This window comes from Zingiber officinale, chromosome 8A (assembly GCF_018446385.1).
Source record: "Zingiber officinale cultivar Zhangliang chromosome 8A, Zo_v1.1, whole genome shotgun sequence".
Lineage (NCBI taxonomy): Eukaryota > Viridiplantae > Streptophyta > Magnoliopsida > Zingiberales > Zingiberaceae > Zingiber > Zingiber officinale.
In genome coordinates, this window is record NC_056000.1 from 16417600 (window position 1) to 16437255 (window position 19656).

The window sequence follows — 19656 nt, forward strand, 5'->3', positions numbered from 1 at the left end:
TGATGTGGACTCTGACCACAAATATTTGAGAGAAATATTTGCTTTATTATGGATGCTCTTACACTCACAGACCAACATAAAATAAATAAAAATAATAATAATGATCCAGGATTGATGAAACTACCTATAAATCCTATAAATCTGATCATGGTGTCAACTCAACCATCCAATCACAAGATGTGAAACACTCACACGTCCATGTTCATCTTTGAAAGTGAGGGATACACCATGACATATTCTTTCCACTGTACCTATGTCATGTCAAGTCTTTTCTAGTCCATGGATTCACTAAGAGCATCCACAATAGAGCAAATACTTCTTCCAAATATTTATGGTCCCTATGCCCACATTATCAATCAAATATCTCCGCAAATATCCTAAATTTCACAATCAAATATTCTACACACCAAAAAATTTATAAGTCCATCCATCAAATATCTTACTTTTAAATATCTAAAATTCCACAATCAAAGATCTCCTCACCAATCAAATATTTATAAGTCCCATTGTCATTTTATTAATTAATATCTAATTTTACATTTAAATAAAATTAATTATATTTTTCAATTCTTCAATTTAATATATTTCATCTATAAATTATCCGTAAAATTTTTTAACTTTATGTTTATCTACATCTTTTGACAATTATTCAATATAATTAATTTAATATTAATATTTTTATGAGATGGAGTTTACATGAAATATTAGCTATTCTACCAATATTCCGAGTACATGTATAAAATGGAGTTCGAGGGTCGCTACTTGAAAAAATTGGATAATTTTAAAAATTATGATAATATGGTGGTGGGTAAGGACAAGGTTGGAAATTATATGCGTGTTGTCCGAGAAATGGAAATTGAGGACGCTCGAAAATTTTCTCCACTTGAATTTTCATTGATATTTAGAGAGTTCAATAAATTTCTAAAGTAATGGCCGAAATTTTTATCTATTTCTCTCCAAAATTTTGATAGAAAGATGTATGAAATAAGTTGAAATTGATAAAATTTTAGTAATGAAAAAATGATGTATATATAAAAAATGAACATTGCCCGACTTTTCAAAAATGTAATGTTGGCAACGTTCACAAACTTTTCCATTTTGCAACGTTGGTCAATTGAAAATCAATGCAAATGTTGATAAATACATTGAATTTAAAAAAAATTAAAGAGAAAGCTACAGAAAGGGGGACCCCTATTGTTGGCCCACCCACGCACATGTGCTAGGCACACACACTATGCTGCAGCCATGAGTTGCACAACCCATTTTAATATTTAAAAAAATAGAAATCACGGCCAATATCCCAATCTCGACTTGGTGGAGATTTGAGAATATTTGGAGAAGTACCCTCTCCAAAGATCTCACATTGCAGATTCTCTAACATGGATATCTTGGATTTTCATAAGGGATTATGTTTAAGCTATATGTTCCGACCATTGATTGAATGGTGAGGGTGAACTTCTCATGTTTCTAGTTGATATAGTTTCCATCGCCCTCTCTATTGGAGTGGTGGCTTAGGGTTTTAAATTGTTGAATTAAGGTTGATGGTAAAATTGATATGAAACACCAGTTATCTAAGGTGAGCTTCTAGCAAGCATGCCTTCACCGCAAATGGTTTTGATGCTTTGCAAAATGGAAGAAAAAGATGGGTATTCTTTTAATAATGATGTGAGGAGTATGTGGGGGCTCCACGAGGACGAGGAGTATTTTTGATTTTCCCCTCTATTTTCCTTAAGCCCCCCCTTCTTTTCTCACGAGATCTCCCTTTTTTCTCATGCGAGCTCCTCTTCTCTCACGCTCTATCATCGCCTACGACCTCAATCGACCGCCTCTCCTCCCTCTACCGCTGGCGCCCTTCCGTGGTCCATGTGAGCAACCACATTCATCTTCCACTACAGTCATCATCTCCTCGATGCCCCTTCCTCACGCTGTCTGGGGACCCGGGGGACCCCTCTTTCTCGTCGCCTCGCCGATCCTCCACGACGGAGAAGCATCGGTGACAGATTTGCCCTCTCCTTCCTCTCCTTCGGTTACACAACCTCCAAATCTAGTAGGGAGCCGAGTAACGCCACCCCTCCTTTCCCCTCTCCTCTTCAGCGCAAGGTATCCCTCCGTTTCTATTGTCAACTCCGATCTCTGCATCATCACTGTCGGAGCTCGCCAGCGAGACACAAATTGACCTTCGGCAACTTTTTTCCCCCTTTTGGGATGCCCCATCTAGGATTTTGGGAGCTTCGTTTTTGTGGCCGCCCACAACCTCCCTCACTACTGGCAGATCCGTAAATCGTCACCCACCTGTTGCCCCTCTTCGCCTCCCTCTGCTTTCGCGAGATCCTTCTCGTCTTCCACTGCCTCAAGATACTCTCGCACAACCTCCTCACGTCGCCTTCCCTACCTCTCTCACGATCGCATGGCCTCAGCTCTGTTTCTTTGCCTCCCCGAGCTCTCCGGCCTCCAAGCTCTTGCCACCAAGCACCCTTGATGTGCTCTACCTTCCGGAGCCCTCTAACCTCTGAGCCCTTGTCGCCACGCAACCCCGCTGTGATCCTCCGTTTGGAGCCCTCTGGCCTCCAAGCCCTTACCAATGTGAGCAACCACATTCATCTTCCACTACATTCATCATCTCCTCGATGCCCCTTCCTCACGCTGTCTGGGGACCCGAGGGACCCCTCTTTCTCGTCGCCTCCACCGATCCTCCACCACGGAGAAGCATCGGTGACAGATTTGCCCTCTCCTTCCTCTCCTTCGGTTACATAGCCTCCAAATCTAGTAGGGAGCCGAGTAACGCCACCCCTCCTTTCCCCTCTCCTCTTCAGCGCAAGGTATCCCTCCGTCTCTATTGTCAACTCCGATCTCTGCATCATCACTGTCGGAGCTCGCCAGCGAGACACAAATTGACCTTCGACAACTTTTTTCCCCTTTTTGGGATGCCCCATCTAGGATTTTGGGAGCTTCGTTTTTGGGGCCGCCCACAACCTCCCTCACTACTGACATATCCGTAAATCATCACCCACCTGTTGCCCCTCTTCGCCTCCCTCTGCTTTCGCGAGATCCTTCTCGTCTTCCACTGCCCCACAAAGACCAATATAGCCTCCCCGGTATTAACACTATAATACATAGGGTTGGGAGAAGCAAGATCTTTTCCAAATTTGATCTCAAAAGTGGGTTCCATCAAGTAGCCATGGATCCTGATTCGGTACCATGGACAGCCTTCTGGGTACCTGACGGGCTTTTTGAATGGCTCGTTATGCCCTTCGGACTCAAAAATGCTCCTGCGGTTTTTCAGCGCAAAATGGATAATTGCTCTAAAGGTACCGAGAAATTCATAGCAGTTTACATTGATGATATTCTTGTCTATTCAGAAACTGAAGAGGAGCACCGAGAGCATCTGAAGGCCCTTCTCAAAATATGCAAGAAGAATGGGCTAATATTAAGCCCAACAAAGATGAAGATTGGCAGCCCGACTATAGAATTTCTGGGAGCTACTATTGGAAATTCAAAAATTAAACTTCAACCTCATATTATCTCCAAAGTAGCCAATTTCAGTAATGAAGAGCTGCAGACCACCAAAGGATTAAGATCTTGGTTAGGGATCTTAAATTATGCCCGATCTTATATCCCTAATCTGGGAAAAATCCTTGGTCCCTTATATTCCAAGACATCTCCAAATGGAGAAAAGCGCATGAATTCTCAAGACTGGGCGTTAGTTAATAAGGTGAAATCTATGATTAAAGACCTTCCAGACTTAGCAATACTTCCTGCAAATTGCTATGTTATAATTGAATCTGACGGCTGCATGAAAGGATGGGGAGGGGTTTTGAAATGGAAACCTCAAAAATATGATCCTAAGGCTGCAGAATTAATAAGCGCTTATGCAAGCGGCAAGTTTTCCCCACTTAAATCCACTATTGACGCGGAAATTCATGCCATAATGAATTGCATGAATAGTTTCAAGATATATTATCTTGATAAGGAGGAGCTTCTTATTCGCACAGACTGCCAGGCAATTATAAGCTTCTTCAATAAAACCGCGCAAAATAAGCCTTCGCGTGTCCGCTGGATAGCATTTACGGACTTTATTACTGGACTAGGCATTCCTGTCCATTTTCAGCACATAGAAGGTAAAGACAACACCTTGGCTGACACATTATCTCGATTGGTTTCTTTTATTGCAGGACCATAGACCCTTTCAAACGAAGACGAATTGATAATACAGCAATGGGAGGAAGCAATTCATCAGTTGCAGGCCAAGCCCAGCAACAAGGCAACTTCATATCTGGAGAGCCTTATCACTTTCTTTCTCAGTACAAAGAAGTCTCCTGTAGCCACGGCCCAAGGGTATGCACTATCCTTGAAGAAGATGCCAGAAGACACCTGGCCGACATCGAAAAGACCGTTGCAAACCAGCTCATCCACAACATCCTGGAGCTCAAGCTTATCCATGACATCAAGGAAGCAGATTTCAGCATCAGAAGTGAACACTCCAAAGGACTTTACTTTAAAGATGCCTTACCCAGCGTCTCAGCTGTAAAGACATCCTTATTCAATGCTTTTCTGCAACTACAAGACATCATCCAACAAATGGTGGACACACCACCATAAGAAGACAGAGCGTGGTGAGCCCAACAAATCCAAAGTAGATTTGCTTTAATAAAAGTAGATTCGAATTCACATGGACTGAGCCTCGGGGAGCCGTCCAAATGAAAAAGAATCTAGCCTTAGCTGTAAAGACTATAGGCTGTGTTGTAAAGCTTGTAAAGGGATAAGAAAGAGAAACAGATAAGGATACCCGTGAGTGATGACGAGGCCCACAAGTGCACTCAGCTCATCTCTATCCTTCTCATTCTCTTTTCTATATAACCCTCTAGTTAGCTCATTGCAGAACACACACCGCTTCACGGTACAAGTTCTACTCTGAGAAGTCTAAGTTTGTAAGTCCTTAAGCTTTTAAGCTCTTAAGTTCCTTTTCTTGTAATTTAGTCCTGTACTTTTCTCTTTGGTACATTATCTAAGTTATTTGAAAAGAAGACGTTTCCGCACCGTTTTGGTATCAGAGCTAATTTTTATGGCCGAGTAAACCCTACTCAGGGTATTCACAGGGGAGAGGATGGGTAAAAGTAGTATTTTCCTTTATATGTTGTTCTTCAAACAATAAAAGACATCTTTCTTTAAAACTCGGATCTAGTGAATTGCAACTGTTGATCAGTTATAGCGAACTCCGAAGGCATGTCTAGCGAATTGCAACTGTTGATCAGTTATAGCGAAAACATGAACTGATATAGTGTCTGAATAACAGGATCCTAAAGGTTTATCAAACTAAAAGATTTGTAGTAATAAGGCGACCGAGGAACGACGAGTGGATTGCAAAAGAACAGGTCCTAACTTGGTAACAAGGCAAGGGATGCCGATATAAATCCAAGGGCACACCTGTGTGAGCAAGAAAGCTTTTAGAACCTCCTAAGCTGTAAGCTACAGTTCTTAAGAATGATAGACTACAGGGTACAGTTATAATTATGTCTATGTCTAGACGTTGGGAAGAACATATACAGGAATGGTATACTAAATCCCATACCTCGAACCTAGAATACCTTGATTTAGCGAAAACAGAGAAACAGCCTACTCAAAGAGAATTAGCTCACAACCTCTCAGTAATATACGACAGAGTTTGTCTTTCCTGTAGAGTCCACCTCAAAAACTTCAAACAAATACAGGAACAACTAGAAGGGTTGAAGAAGGAAAACCAAAAGCTTAGTGAGGCCTTGAAAAACCTTACTAGAGAAATTTTAGAAAATAAACCTTTAACCAAAAGGCAACTTGAAGATCTTATTATAAAGATAACTGAGCAGCCAAAGCAGAGAGAACAACAAGTGCTGCAGCTGTCAGAAGAATTAAAACAAAAAGTTGACAAGGTAGAAACCTTGTTAAAAAAGGTTGAAAGTTGGGTATTTTCATGAGCTACATAAACACGAAGGCCACAAATTCATACAAAGAGGCACTTCAAGCTACTGAAGGCATAGAAGCACCGGCTATCGGCTTCTGTAAACCTGCTGACTACAAAGGAGGTATTAGCAGTAATAATATTCTTATTAAACAAGCTAATACGCAGATCCAGCTTTTAGTCACCATCCTAGAGAAACTTGAATCTCTAGAAGAAAGAATAAAGAGACTTGAAGCAAAGGAAGCTCCTGCCCAACAAGCCCTTCCAGAAGAAATTGTCAAAAATCTCTCTGAAAGAATCCAAGCCATCTCTATTCAAGAAAAACCAAAGCAGCCAAAAGGAAGGCTAAGAGTTTTCACAGACCCCTTTCAAATACTGAAAGAAGAGCAAGCAAAAACTGCAAAGAAATGATGGCAACACAAAACAGAAACCCTCCTGTGACAACAATCACAAGAACAGAAGGGGCACCGCTATTTGAAGACCAAGTACGAGAATACAGACAAGGTCAAAGGCGCAGATACAACGCGCAAAGAGCCATACAGCGAGTGGCAAGAAGAATAGTCGGAAGAAGCTATAATAATGCCCTAGAGCAACAGCTTGACCCTCAGACTCAGCTTCGGCTTTCGATGCAGGAAAGAGCCTCAATAGTACCAGCTGAAGTCTTATACCATTCAAGAAGAGATGACGTACACCATAGGGTGTATGTTCATAGATCAGAAGAAGCCATACTTGTCACCAGCAATCAAGTTGATAGAGCATTCATACAACCAGAAAGCTTTACTCAACTCCAAAGAAGTGGTATGCGTTTCCTTCATATGGGGGTAATACAAGTAAGAATCCAAATTCTGCATAGACAAGAAGAAGGAACATTGGCGCTGGTTGTTTTTCGAGACAACAGATGGCAAGGCGACCAAGCCATCTTTGCCACCATGGAAATTGACTTAACACATGGAAGTCAATTAGTCTATGTTATACCTGATACAATGCTTACAATTTCTGATTTCTACAGAAATATACTACCCTGTAGTCTATCATTCTTAAGAATTGTAGCTTACAGCTTAGGAGGTTCTAAAAGCTTTCTTGCTCACACAGGTGTGCCCTTGGATTTATATCGGCATCCCTTGTCTTGTTACCAAGTTAGGACCTGTTCTTTTGCAATCCACTCGTCGTTCCTCGGTCGCCTTATTACTACAAATCTTTTAGTTTGATAAACCTTTAGGACCCTGTTATTCAGACACTATATCAGTTCATGTTTTCGCTATAACTGATCAACAGTTGCAATTCGCTAGACATGCCTTCGGAGTTCGCTATAACTGATCAACAATTGCAATTCACTAGATCCGAGTTTTAAAGAAAGATGTCTTTTATTGTTTGAAGAACAAAATATAAAGGAAAATACTACTTTTACCCATCCTCTCCCCTGTGAATACCCTGAGTAGGGTTTACTCGGCCATAAAAATTAGCTCTGATACCAAAACGGTGCGGAAACGTCTTCTTTTCAAATAACTTAGATAATGTACCAAAGAGAAAAGTACAGGACTAAATTACAAGAAAAGGAACTTAAGAGCTTAAAAGCTTAAGGACTTACAAACTTAGACTTCTCAGAGTAGAACTTGTACCGTGAAGCGGTGTGTGTTCTGCAATGAGCTAACTAGAGGGTTATATAGAAAAGAGAATGAGAAGGATAGAGATGAGCTGAGTGCACTTGTGGGCCTCGTCATCACTCACGGGTATCCTTATCTGTTTCTCTTTCTTATCCCTTTACAAGCTTTACAACACAGCCTATAGTCTTTACAGCTAAGGCTAGATTCTTTTTCATTTGGACGGCTCCCCGAGGCTCAGTCCATGTGAATTCGAATATACTTTTATTAAAGCAAATCTACTTTGGATTTGTTGGGCTCACCACGCTCTGTCTTCTTATGGTGGTGTGTCCACCATTTGTTGGATGATGTCTTGTAGTTGCAGAAAAGCATTGAATAAGGATGTCTTTACAGCTGAGACGCTGGATAAGGCATCTTTAAAGTAAAGTCCTTTGGAGTGTTCACTTCTGATGCTGAAATCTGCTTCCTTGATGTCATGGATAAGCTTGAGCTCCAGGATGTTGTGGATGAGCTGGTTTGCAACGGTCTTTTCGATGTCGGCCAGGTGTCTTCTGGCATCTTCTTCAAGGATAGTGCATACCCTTGGGCCGTGGCTACAGGAGACTTCTTTGTACTGAGCCAGAAAGTGATAAGGCTCTCCAGATATGAAGTTGCCTTGTTGCTGGGCTTGGCCTGCAACTGATGAATTGCTTCCTCCCATTGCTGTATTATCAATTCGTCTTCGTTTGAAAGGGTCTATGGTCCTGCAATAAAAGAAACCAATCGAGATAATGTGTCAGCCAGGGTGTTGTCTTTACCTTCTATGTGCTGAAAATGGACAGGAATGCCTAGTCCAGTAATAAAGTCCGTAAATGCTATCCAGCGGACACGCGAAGGCTTATTTTGCGCGGTTTTATTGAAGAAGCTTATAATTGCCTGGCAGTCTGTGCGAATAAGAAGCTCCTCCTTATCAAGATAATATATCTTGAAACTATTCATGCAATTCATTATGGCATGAATTTCCACGTCAATAGTGGATTTAAGTGGGGAAAACTTGCCGCTTGCATAAGCGCTTATTAATTCGCTCTGTTTCTTCGCCTCCCCGAGCTCTTCGGCCTCCAAGCTCTTGCCACCAAGCACCCTTGATGTGCTCTACCTTCCGGAGCCCTCTAACCTCTGAGCCCTTGTCGCCACGCAACCCCGCTGTGATCCTCCGTTTGGAGCCCTCTGGCCTCCAAGCCCCCCCCCCCAATATCTGTAAATTGTCACCCGCCTGTTGCCCCTCTTCGCCTCCCTCTGTTTTCGCGAGATCCTTCTCGTCTTCCACTGCCTCAAGATACTCTTGCACAACCTCCTGATGTCGCCTTCCCTACCTCTCTCACGATCGCATGGCCTCAGCTCTGTTTCTTCGCCTCCCCGAGCTCTCTGACCTCCAAGCTCTTGCCACCAAGCGCCCTTGATGTGCTCCACCTTCCGGAGCCCTCTAACCTCTGAGCCCTTATCGCCACGCACCCCCGCTGTGATCCTCCGTTTGGAGTCCTCTGGCCTCCAAGCCCTCACCAATGTGCCCTCCGGCCTCCGAGCCCTCGCCATCTACGCACTCCAGCACTGAGGCCAAGAGGGTGCAAAGATCTTCTCTTGTGACGAAGCAACGCTTCTTCTGATCTAGGTCTTGTCTTCAAGGTTTTCTCCGACCCCAGCACCCTCACCCCTAGACTCACCTTCACTCTGATCTAACGCCCCTTCACCTCTAGCTTGATTACCCTAATTGATACACGTGGATTATCAGAGCAGCGCATGGTCTATCAAGACACGTGGAGTGGTTTGACAGACATAGCATACCGAACATGGGTGATGGGACCTTCCAATACGGTGATGAGACACTTTCTTTACCACCAATATGACATCCCAACCCATTGTGCTACAAAAGCAGTCCGTGAGAGGACAGAGGTATGTATACATATTCGCACACATCCACTTCCATTAGCCTACTGCGGTTCATCTTCTCACCTCTTTCGCTAGAGATTGACTTGAGCGTTGGAGTGGACGAGCCGGAGTACCCAGCCTCCATTCTAACCCCTCTCTCGCTCTTTTACTTCTCGCAAGCTCTCTAGGCAATTCAACCCTTTCGACAGTGCTCAACGACTCACTTGTACATCTCCGCAGCATCTTCGGACACCCCACCTTCCTCCTGGCTCTTCCAATGACGAGGACAGCTCACCCCCCTCTTCGAAGACTCCACGACATGGTCAATATCGAAGACAACTCACCCTCTTCGTCCTACATGTCATGGCGACTTAATCAACATTCCAGACACCTTACTGGTGGCTTGTTCTTTGAAGGTCTCAGAGCAAGATTAAATTGGCGTTGTCTGTGGGGACATATATCTAAATTGAGACGTTGAGATGAATGACACCGGAAAATTCCCTACCATCACCATGACCTTGGATGATTTAAACAAACATGTCGTCGCCAAGTAGGAAAACAGAATTTTTTGGGGGTCATTTTCGTTCGAACGTTACGCTAGAAGTCTACAAGTCTTTGTCCGAGCAAGATCCTTACTCTCCAGATCCTCGGACGGTGCAGGAGATCCAAATTTCATGCATCAAGTTTTTATATATCTCAGCCTGTTAATCAATGCCATTTTTATGGAGTCACCTCCATTGTTTTCCCTGACTCTGCAGACGTTTAGGAGTCTAGAGATCGAGCCTATTATATTCTCTCCCCGACTCCACGGACGTTTGGGAGTCGAGGGATCGAGTCATTCTCTCAGAAGGATCCTCTTCTCGACTCCGCGGACATTCGGGAGTTAAGGGATTGAATTATTCTCTTCCTGGATCAAGTCTTATCATATTCTCTCCAAGACTCCGCGTATGCTCGGGAGTCAAGAGATCGAGCTATTCTCTCAGTTGGAGCAGGTTATTCTCTCCCTGGATCAAGTCTTATCATATGCTCTCATCAACTCTGCGGATGCTCGAGAGTCGAGGGATCGAGCTATCTCAGCGGCTTATTCTCTCCCTTAGCGGGATTGAGTCTTATTATATTCTCTTATCGACTCTGTAGACGCTAGGGAGTCGAGGGATCAAGCTCATATTATATTTTCTCCCTTAGTGGTATCGAGTCCTATTATATTCTCTCCCTGACTTCGTAGACGCTTGAGAGTCAAGGGATCGAGCTATTATCTCCCTTAGCGGGATTGGTATTATTATTCTCTTTCCGACTCCAAGGATACTCGTGAGATTGAGCATATTCTTCTCTCCTCAACTTTATAGACGCTAGGGAGTCAAGGGGAGTCACTCTCTCCTTCAGGGTGATCGAGCTATTATCTCCCCAACTCTGCAGACGCTCAGGAGTCACAGAATCGAGCACATTATTTTCTACCCGACTCCGCAGGCATTCGGGAGTTAAGAGATAAAACTATTCTCTCCCTGACTTCGCAGACAGTGGGAGTTGAGCTATTCTCTCAACAAGATCAGATTATTCTCTCCCTTAGTGGGATCAAGTTTTATTATTCACTCCTCGACTCCACGAGCATTCAGAAGTCAAGGGATCGAGCTATTATCTCCTTCAACGGGATCAAACACTTATATCCCTGCTTCAGACTAATGGCGTCCATCAACAATTATCCTTTTCAGGGTTCAACCTCTCCTGACTCAGACATAGTCAGGATAAAGCACTTATATCCCATAGTCTCGGACCAACAGTATCCATCAACAATTATTGTTTTCAAGGCTCAACCTCTCTCAACTCAAACATAGTCAGGATCAGTTGCATCCAACAGCAATTGTCCTATTCAAGGTTCAACCTCTCCCGACTCGGATATAGTCGGGATCGAGTACGTATATCCCTTGGTCTCGACCAGTGACATTCATTAGCAATTGTGCTTTTCAGGACACCTCTTCCGACTCGGATATAGTCGGGATCGAGCACTTATATCCCCTGATCTCTGTCTAACAACGTCTATCAACAATTGCCCTTTTCAAGACTTAACCTCACCCGACTTGGACATAGTTGGGATTGAGCACTTATATTCCTTGATCTTGGACTAGCCTCGTTTATTAGTAATTGCCCTTTTTAGGGCTCAACCTCTCCCGACTAGAACATAGCTGGCCTCGAACTAGAGATCTCCATCAGCAAATGTCCTTTTCAGGACTCAACCTCCCTGGTGTCAAGCAAACAAATATTCTCCGTCGGAATTCTCCAAGAATTCTAAGTCGAATCTCTAATAACTTCTCAACCGAACTCTCTCCGATCGGATCTCTAATGACTTCTCAGTCGAACTCTCCAATGATTTCTCCATTAGAATTTTCCAAGGACTTCTCAGTCAGACTCTCCAACAACTGCTCAGTCGGAAAACACTTAGCCTTACGACATACTCGGAACCACTATCCTTGTGCTAGCGATTCGTCTTACACAGTCCCGAAGTTTTCTTTCTCGACTCCTCAGTCAGAAGACACTTAGGGGTACGACAGGGCTCAGAGCCCCTAGCCCCGCGCTAGCGATTCTCCTTACGACAGACCAGGAGTTTCCTTTCCTGACTCGAAGACACTCAACCTTACGACAACCCCGGAGTTTTCTTTCCCGACTCCTCAGTCAGAAGACTCAGCTTACAACAGGCCCGGAGTTTTCTTTCCCGACTCCTCAGTCAGAAGACACTTAACCTTACAACAGGCTCAGAGCCCCTAACCCCGTGCTATTGATTCGCCTTACGATAGGTCGGAGCTCCTAGCCTTGCACTAGTGATTCGACTTACGACAGGTCTGGAGCCCCTAGCCTCATGCTAGCGATTCGCCTTACGACATGCCCGGAGTTTCCTTTTCTACCTCCTTAGTCGGAAGACACTTAACCTTATGATAGGCTCAGAGCCCCTAACCCTGCGTTAGTGATTCGCCAAACGACAGCTCAGAGCCCTTAGCCCTGCGCTAGCGATTCTTCTTACGATAGACGCGGAGTTTCCTTCCTTGACTCCTTAGTCGGAAGTGATTATCTTATGACAAGCTTGGATTGCCTTACGACAAGCATATATATCCTAGCCTCGTGTTGGGAAACCTCTTCCCCAAATCCTTAGCCGGATGCGACTCAACTTTACAACAAACTCGGATTGCCTTATGACAGGCAGGATATCCTAGGCCCGTGTTAGCGACTTCTTCCCGAACTCCTTAGTCAGAAGCGATTCAGCCTTACGATAGGCTTGGATTGCCTTACGATAGACACAAATATCCTAGCCCTGCGTTAGCGACTTCTTCACCGACTCCTTAGTCGGAAGCGAGTAAGCGACATCGCCATATGACAGGCTCAATAGTCGAAAGACACTTAGCCTTACGATAGGCTCGAAGCTCCTATCCTTGTGTTAGTGATTCAACTTTATGACAGGCTCAAGGATTTCTTCTTCGATTCCTTAGCGAAAGCAATTCAGCCTTACGATCGGCTTAGTGACTCCTTCCCCGACTCCTTAGTCGAAAGCTACTCCGCCTTAAGAAAGGAATGACTATCCTAGTCGATTCAGCCTTATGACAGGCTCAGCGATTTCTTCTTCGACTCCTTAGCGAAAGCGATTCAACATTACGATAGGCTTAGCGACTCTTTCCCTGACTTCTTAGTCGGAAGTTACTCTGCCTTATGACAAGCATGGATATCCTAGCCCCGACCTAGCGATTTAGCCTCATGACAAGCTCGACAATTCTTTCACCCATATCACCACAATATAATAGTCCAATCAGTCAAACTCACGTCTCCTTCGACTAAACTTGAGGGAGAGACTTATGATATCGCCACGTGGACAAAGAGGGGTATTTTTGGTTTTCCCCTCTACTTTCCCTAAGGCCCCCTTTTCTTAAGAGATCCCCTTTTTTTCTCATGCGAGCTCCTCCTCCCTCACACCATCACCGCCTCCGGCCTCAGCCGATCACCTCTCCTCCCTCTACACGCCCGACCGCCAACACTGTTCCGTGGTCCACGTGAGCAACCGCATCCATCCTCCGCTACGACCATCATCTCCTAGACGCCCCTTCCTCACACCGCCGAGGGACTCCTCTTTCTCACCACCTTCGCCGATCCTCCCTCACGAAGGAGCGTCGGCGACAAATTTACCCTCTTCTTCTTCCTCTCCTTCGGTTGAACAACTTCGAAATCCAATAGGGGCCGAGAAATGTTGCCCCTCCTTTCCTCTCTCCTGTCCAATCCAAGGTACCCCTTCATCTCTACCGTCAACTCCAATCTCTACATCATCATTGCCAGAGCCCGCCAGACCCCCGACGAGACGTGGATCAACCTCTGGCAGCTTTCCCCCCTTTTTGGGATACGCCCCAGCTAGGGTTTTGGGAGGCTTCATTTTTAGACAGCCTCACGACCTCCCTCGATGCCTTCGCCAGCAGATCACAGATCCGCAGATCGTTGTCCGCCTGCTGCCCCTCTCCGCCTCCCTATGCTTCCACGAGATCCTTCTCGTCTTCCACTGCCTCAAGATACTCCTGCACTACCTCCTCACGCCGCCTTCTCTATCTCTCTTACGATAGGAGGCTTTGCTTCTAAGCCTCCCGAAGCCCTCCAACCTTTGAGCCCTTGTCGCGTGCCCTTGTTGTGCTCCGCATCCCTAAGTCCTCTTACCTTCGAGCCCTTGCCGCGCACCCCCGCTGTGCTCTACCTCCTAGAGCCCTCCGACCTCTAAGCCCCGCCTCCGCGCACGCGCACCCCGGCTGTGCCCTGCTTCCCGAAGCCCTCCGGTCTCCTTGCCCTCACCATCCGTGTGCTCCAGCACCGAGGCAAGGAGGGTGCAGAGATCGTTTCTTGTGATAGACCTACACTTCTTTCTGTCTAGGTCTCGTCTCCGAGGTCTTCTCCGACCTAACACCCTTGCCTTGCTCAGGAGCGATTCCGCAACCGCTAATCCAGCTCTCCATTTAGCCTCGCCAATCCCGATCTAGCTCCTCTCCACTCGGCCCCGTCAATTGGACACCCAGCTCATCTTCGATCAATCTCATCGTTTGAACGCTCTAACTCACCCCCACTCCGATCTGACGCCCCTTCACCTCTAGCATGATTATCCCAACAGATCAAAAGCACGTGGAGCAACACGTGGATTATCAAAGCAGCATATAGTCTATCAGGACACGTGGAGCAATATGGCCGACATAGCGTGACCCACTTCTACCGTACTGGACATAGGTGATGGGAAACTTTCTTTATTGTGGATATGACATCGCACCCCTTTGTGTTACAAAAGGCATCTACTCTCACGGATAGAGGTATGCATATATATTCACACACATCCACTTCTACTAGCCTACTACTATTCATCTTCTCATCTCCCCCCGTTGGAGACTGATTTGAGTGCCAACGTGTATGAGCCGGGGCACTGTGGCCTCCATTTTAATCCCTCCCTCATTCTTTTACTCCTAGCAGGCTATTTAGGCGAGTGAACCCTCCCACAATGCTCGGTGACACACTTCTACCACACTTCTACAACTCCACATGCATCTCCGGCCGCCCCACCTTCCTCCTGGCTCTTTTGGCAATGAGGATAGCTCCACTTGAGACTCTACGACTTGGTCAATATAAGAGACAACTCACCCTCTTCTTACTTCAGGTCATGGCGACTAAGTCAATATTTCAGATAGCTTACCGGCTCATTTTTCGATGATCTCAGAGTAGGATCAAATACCCTAAACCCTAAACCAAAGATGGGTGTTCTTTTTAATGGTGAGGCAAAAAGTTCATTAGCAACTTGGAAAAGAGTATGCAGAAGACCAGAAGCGTTGCTAGTTCAAAGTAATTTTTCAAAATATTGAGGGATTAAGCCATTCTGAGTAATCCTGGCAAGACTCGTGCTAAATCTTTATCAGACCTGGAATCTCATGACGCCGCTCCTCATACGTGGTGGGTTAACCTTGAACTCCTCGACCGCCACCTTTATCTTGTCAAACCCTGCCGCCAGCGAAAGAGCAGAGGGCAGAACTCGAGTTGCACAAATATCCACCGGCAAATCCAAGTCCTCCACTCCCACGATCCCATCAGCGTCGATCTCCAGCCCCCTTTTATGACAACCACGATCTGCATTTACCTAGCAGAAAGAGATATGTCGGCTAGGAGAAACCGACACCGAAAAGTGAAAAGAAGAAAGTAAAGGAAATGTGGGTACATGAAACTCCATCTCCGAACGCGAACGGAGAATCCTGAAGCGACGGTGGGGGAGACGTGATCGACATGGGAGATCAGGTCCAACTATGCTAATGGCGCCTGGGAGGACGGGAAAGAGGCGGGGATTGAGGAGATCGAAGGGTGAGGGTTTGGAGGATGACGAAGAGAGATGGAGCAAGCTGAGCGCTAGCATCTCCGCCCAAGAGAGCGAGCGAGAGGATGGGGCGAAGGAGCGCCCGAATGCAACGGTCTTCTGCGCTGGATAAGATTGCTATGAATATATAGAAACGATAGGGGGTTCATGGGCTTGATGGGCCTTACTTGCATAGACCCAAAAAGACTTCGGGTTGCATTTATCAATAAAATAGAAGGAAAAAAAAAAGAGATAAACAAAAATGTCTTTCTAAATAAAATAATCAAGAAAAAAAACACCATTTTATTTGCTTTTCTTGCTCGCTTATTTCCCTCCAAACGAACACGGCCTAATTAAGGATGCATCAACATCAAATCACAAGGCAAATCCCAGGGAACGCAGTCGGATCCCAACACGCCGGCACCGGCGCCTTCTCTTCCTGCAAATTTTTCTCCCACTCCCTCCTCCTCAATTTTTCCGTTCAGTCCCACAATGCCACCCCGTCTGCCCCCACCGGCGTCGGTGCTCCACGCGGACCCTCCCCCCAAGTCGTCGTCGACCAAGCCGGACAGCTGCATTCCATTCGACGACGGCGGTTCACAGCCATCCACCATGGCCTCGATCCAGACCTCGTCGCAGGAGCTTAGTTCAATAACTTTTTCGTCCCCAATATTATTAACACCGGAAGCTAAACTGAAGCACGTAGTTGAAGCAGGGCTCTTTTTGGCGAGCAGATGGAGCATCTCGTCCTTGAAGGAGCCGAGGGCGGCCTCGGCGAGGTGAACAACCTGCGGGGGATCGAGCGCGGTGGCGATCTCGGCGATGAGATGGGAGAATGGCTTGTGAGTGACGGGGTCGATGCCCATCCCCGTCAGCTTCTTCTTCAACTTGGTGTTCCAGTGGTTCTTCACGTCGTTGTCCGTGCGCCCCGGCAGCTGCCCTGCTATCATCGACCACCTGCTACATCTAACTAATTTAAATCTGAATTAAATGCTAATTTTAATATAGATTTAAATTTATTCTACCTGTTTCCCAGGACGCCATGCAGTTTCACTATGGTTTGTTCCTCGGACTCCGAGAACTCGCCGCGCTTGAGGTCCGGGCGAAGGTAGTTTGTCCACCGGAGTCGACAGCTCTTTCCACACCTTTGCAATCCTATTAAAAGAAATGAAGCCTGAAGTTGCATTTATAAAGCAGAGTATTGTTAATCAGATTGGAGCCGGCGCCTACTTTACTAACTTACCAGCGTTCTTCGGAATTAGACGCCAATTGCGAGTGCCGTGTTGTTGGATGTAGGAGGCGAGCTTGGTGTCTTCCTCCGGCGTCCACTGTCCTCGCCTCACGCTCTCCCTCTCGCAACAAGGAATCCTCCCCATCTAGCTATTGGGTTTATTAATTAAAGTTTCAGACATATATAATCAAGCTTCTTTTCATTTCCTTGACTTGGGGAAATAATATCACTTGGAGAAATTAAACTAATAGCTGCTGTTCTTCTTTTTGTATGATGTTTGAAATATATATAGTGGCTGACGGAGGAGCGCATGTGTGGGTGCGAATGAAGGATGAGGCGGCTTGAGATGCATGATTTGGAATAGAAAATTCAACGCCCGTCGAGGGCGTGAAGCGGAGGCAGGTTGCTCACCCGCACCGCAAGGAGAGCCTGGTCAAAACTACTCTCCTCTTCTAACTTAGTCTGTGCTGATGACGCTCCTTGTAAGTATGTTATTTTTCAACATTTCTGTCTTGTTTAATCATTTTAGGTTAAATTTTATTATTTAAATTAAACACAACCATAAGTTTTTTACTTGCGCATTTAGTAGCCGTCCTTATTTTGTAAGTCCAAATCAAAACAGAAAGGCATTGTCCCTTATTAATTGGGCTTTAGGCTCCTGATCCCATAAGCCCATCTATAAATACGAGAAAGGGCAAAATCGATATTCTCACGATTCGAAACCCTAGCCCCAAATCGCCAATCGCCAACCTAACTATATATAACCAGCGTCCCAGATCCGGCCGTCCTGTCTCGGAAGGCTTGGGAGCGAAAGCGCGGACGCAGAGCGGCAGTCATGGTACTGAGAATCCGATCTGCTCTATTTCTCCATCAGATTTGAAATTCATGGTTTCTTTTCTTCTAAGTACTGTTATTTTCAATTTTGAATGAAAATTTTGTGTGGTGAGGCGGTACAGATTTGTGATGCTATGTTTTTGTTGCTTTCATTTAAAATAGGGAGTGTCTTGGTGATAAAGGAGCATCTTTGTCTCGTAATATTTTTTTTTATTGTATTTACGATCTGGGATGCTGCCTTAGTCTACTTCCTTCGCCATGTCTCACGATTGTGCTGTGAGCATCAGTTGAACCAATATGTTTTATGGAGTTGCAATTTTGAATTGTAACCGAAGGGTTGCTTGCCATCTAGCACTAACACAATCGTTGGATTGGAGAGATCAATCATCTTATAAATTTCTTCTCAATGAATATGTTTTCTTTATTAAGAAGGGAAATAAAATAACAAAGGTTTTGTTCACTTCATTGGGAAAATAAGGAACTAACATCTACTTAAAGGATAGAACTGGTATGATTTATAGAATCTATCTAACTCATGTTTGGCGCAAGTCAGTGCTCGGATAAGATTTTGTTATGTGTTTTTTCCCAATGAAAAATGTCATTTTAATCTTCATTTTTATTTAATAGATGAACCTGTTGTTTTATGAGGAAAAATGTAACATGGGAACTGGAATTTTTATTGGAGATTAAATGGTTATTAGAATTTAAAGTCATTATTTTAAGCATTAGAGTAACCGTAGTATAAAAAACACTTGGAGTTGACTATTATCTATTTTTCTAGCCTTTGAGTTTTCATTTACACAAGATCTTTGTAAATAGTGTTCACGTCATTTACATGTTTACACAACAATTTTCTTGGGATCTCGCATGTCTAACTCTAATTAATTTGACTTACCCAATGTGAAACCTCCATCAATTTGGTTTTTTCTTTCCTTTTAGAAAGTTCTATTCTGTCATGATGGCTGATATTGCTGATATATCATTCTATTCTATTGACAGGTGAACGTTCCCAAGACCAAAAAAACCTACTGCAAGAATAAAGCTTGCAAGAAACACACCCTCCACAAGGTCACACAATACAAGAAGGGAAAAGATAGGTTGTCAGCTCAAGGAAAGCGCCGTTATGACAGGAAACAGTCAGGTTATGGTGGACAGACGAAGCCTGTTTTCCACAAGAAGGTATCTAGAACCATTGTTCCTTGAGGAAGTGTTTCTGAAGCATTGGCGATCATTTTCAGGATTGGCTTCTGCCAATTTACAAAGCATATTATGAATAAGTTTATGCCACAGTTTGTTCTGTTCATAGTAGTTGCAAGTGTTCATGCAAGAAGTGTTGGTTTGCAGGCAAAAACAACCAAGAAGATTGTGTTGAAGCTGCAATGCCAGAGTTGCAAACACTACTCTCAGCACCCGATAAAGGTACACTTGTAATAATCCACTGGAAATTCAGGATTCTTCATCTGGAACTGATTACACTGTTCGCCTTTTTCTTTTTCAGAGGTGCAAGCATTTTGAGATTGGCGGAGACAAAAAGGGGAAGGGAACCTCACTCTTCTAGTTCTGTCTTTTGGACATTTTATGCAATTTTCAACTTCAATTATAATGGTAGATCTAGTTTGTTATTGGAGATCTTGATGCTAGTTATTCGACAATTTATTTGTCCTTGCTGGACATCATGAATGAACAAGTAAAACGAGTATTAAGTTGCCTTTTATTGCCCATGTCTTTTATGATATAAAAGAATGTACTTGCTTTTCTGGGATTGTTTGGTAGTGAATCTTGTTTTGTGGCATACCGAGTTGAATGC

At 44.5% G+C, this 19656-nt stretch overlaps 3 protein-coding genes across 6 annotated transcripts in view; 1 reads left to right on the plus strand and 2 right to left on the minus strand.

The window, feature by feature from the left end:
• LOC122012754 (protein PHYLLO, chloroplastic-like) overlaps nucleotides 1-15899 on the minus strand; it is a 53840-nt gene extending 37941 nt beyond the window's left edge. For 3 of the 4 annotated variants that reach the window (XM_042569397.1, XM_042569396.1, XM_042569400.1), the window contains exons 1-2: nucleotides 15653-15899; nucleotides 15359-15574 (exon numbers count right to left, since the gene is read on the minus strand). In XM_042569397.1, coding sequence (XP_042425331.1) covers nucleotides 15359-15574; nucleotides 15653-15844 — 408 coding nt within the window. In that variant the 5' untranslated portion in view covers nucleotides 15845-15899. The remainder of the gene's footprint in view (nucleotides 1-15358; nucleotides 15575-15652) is intronic. The other variant, XM_042569398.1, reaches the window with a different exon arrangement.
• Nucleotides 15900-16137: 238 nt separating this feature from the next.
• On the minus strand, nucleotides 16138-17160 carry LOC122010558 (transcription factor MYB80-like). The gene is made up of 3 exons (XM_042567079.1): nucleotides 17028-17160; nucleotides 16810-16939; nucleotides 16138-16741 (listed from the first exon to the last, which is right to left on the minus strand). The coding sequence occupies exons 1-3, from the start codon at nucleotides 17158-17160 to the stop codon at nucleotides 16138-16140; spliced, it is 867 nt and encodes a 288-aa protein (XP_042423013.1).
• A 546-nt stretch (nucleotides 17161-17706) lies between these two features.
• On the plus strand, nucleotides 17707-19612 carry LOC122012758 (60S ribosomal protein L36a). Its single transcript, XM_042569405.1, has 4 exons — nucleotides 17707-17853; nucleotides 18849-19028; nucleotides 19194-19268; nucleotides 19348-19612. Exons 1-4 carry the CDS (start codon nucleotides 17851-17853, stop codon nucleotides 19405-19407), a joined length of 318 nt encoding a protein of 105 aa, XP_042425339.1. The 5' UTR covers nucleotides 17707-17850; the 3' UTR covers nucleotides 19408-19612.
• Nucleotides 19613-19656: the final 44 nt, after the last annotated feature.

Excerpts from the sequence above, each read along its gene's own strand:
- LOC122010558 (XM_042567079.1), bottom strand. The coding sequence starts at position 17,160 with ATGGGGAGGATTCCTTGTTGCGAGAGGGAGAGCGTGAGGCGAGGACAG. Across the intron at positions 16,940-17,027 it reads TCTAATTCCGAAGAACGCTG|GATTGCAAAGGTGTGGAAAG; the intron begins GTAAGTTAGTAA and ends TTCTTTTAATAG. Across the intron at positions 16,742-16,809 it reads CATGGCGTCCTGGGAAACAG|GTGGTCGATGATAGCAGGGC; the intron begins GTAGAATAAATT and ends TAGATGTAGCAG.
- LOC122012758 (XM_042569405.1), top strand. Across the intron at positions 19,029-19,193 it reads AGCCTGTTTTCCACAAGAAG|GCAAAAACAACCAAGAAGAT; the intron begins GTATCTAGAACC and ends GTTGGTTTGCAG. Across the intron at positions 19,269-19,347 it reads ACTCTCAGCACCCGATAAAG|AGGTGCAAGCATTTTGAGAT; the intron begins GTACACTTGTAA and ends TTTCTTTTTCAG.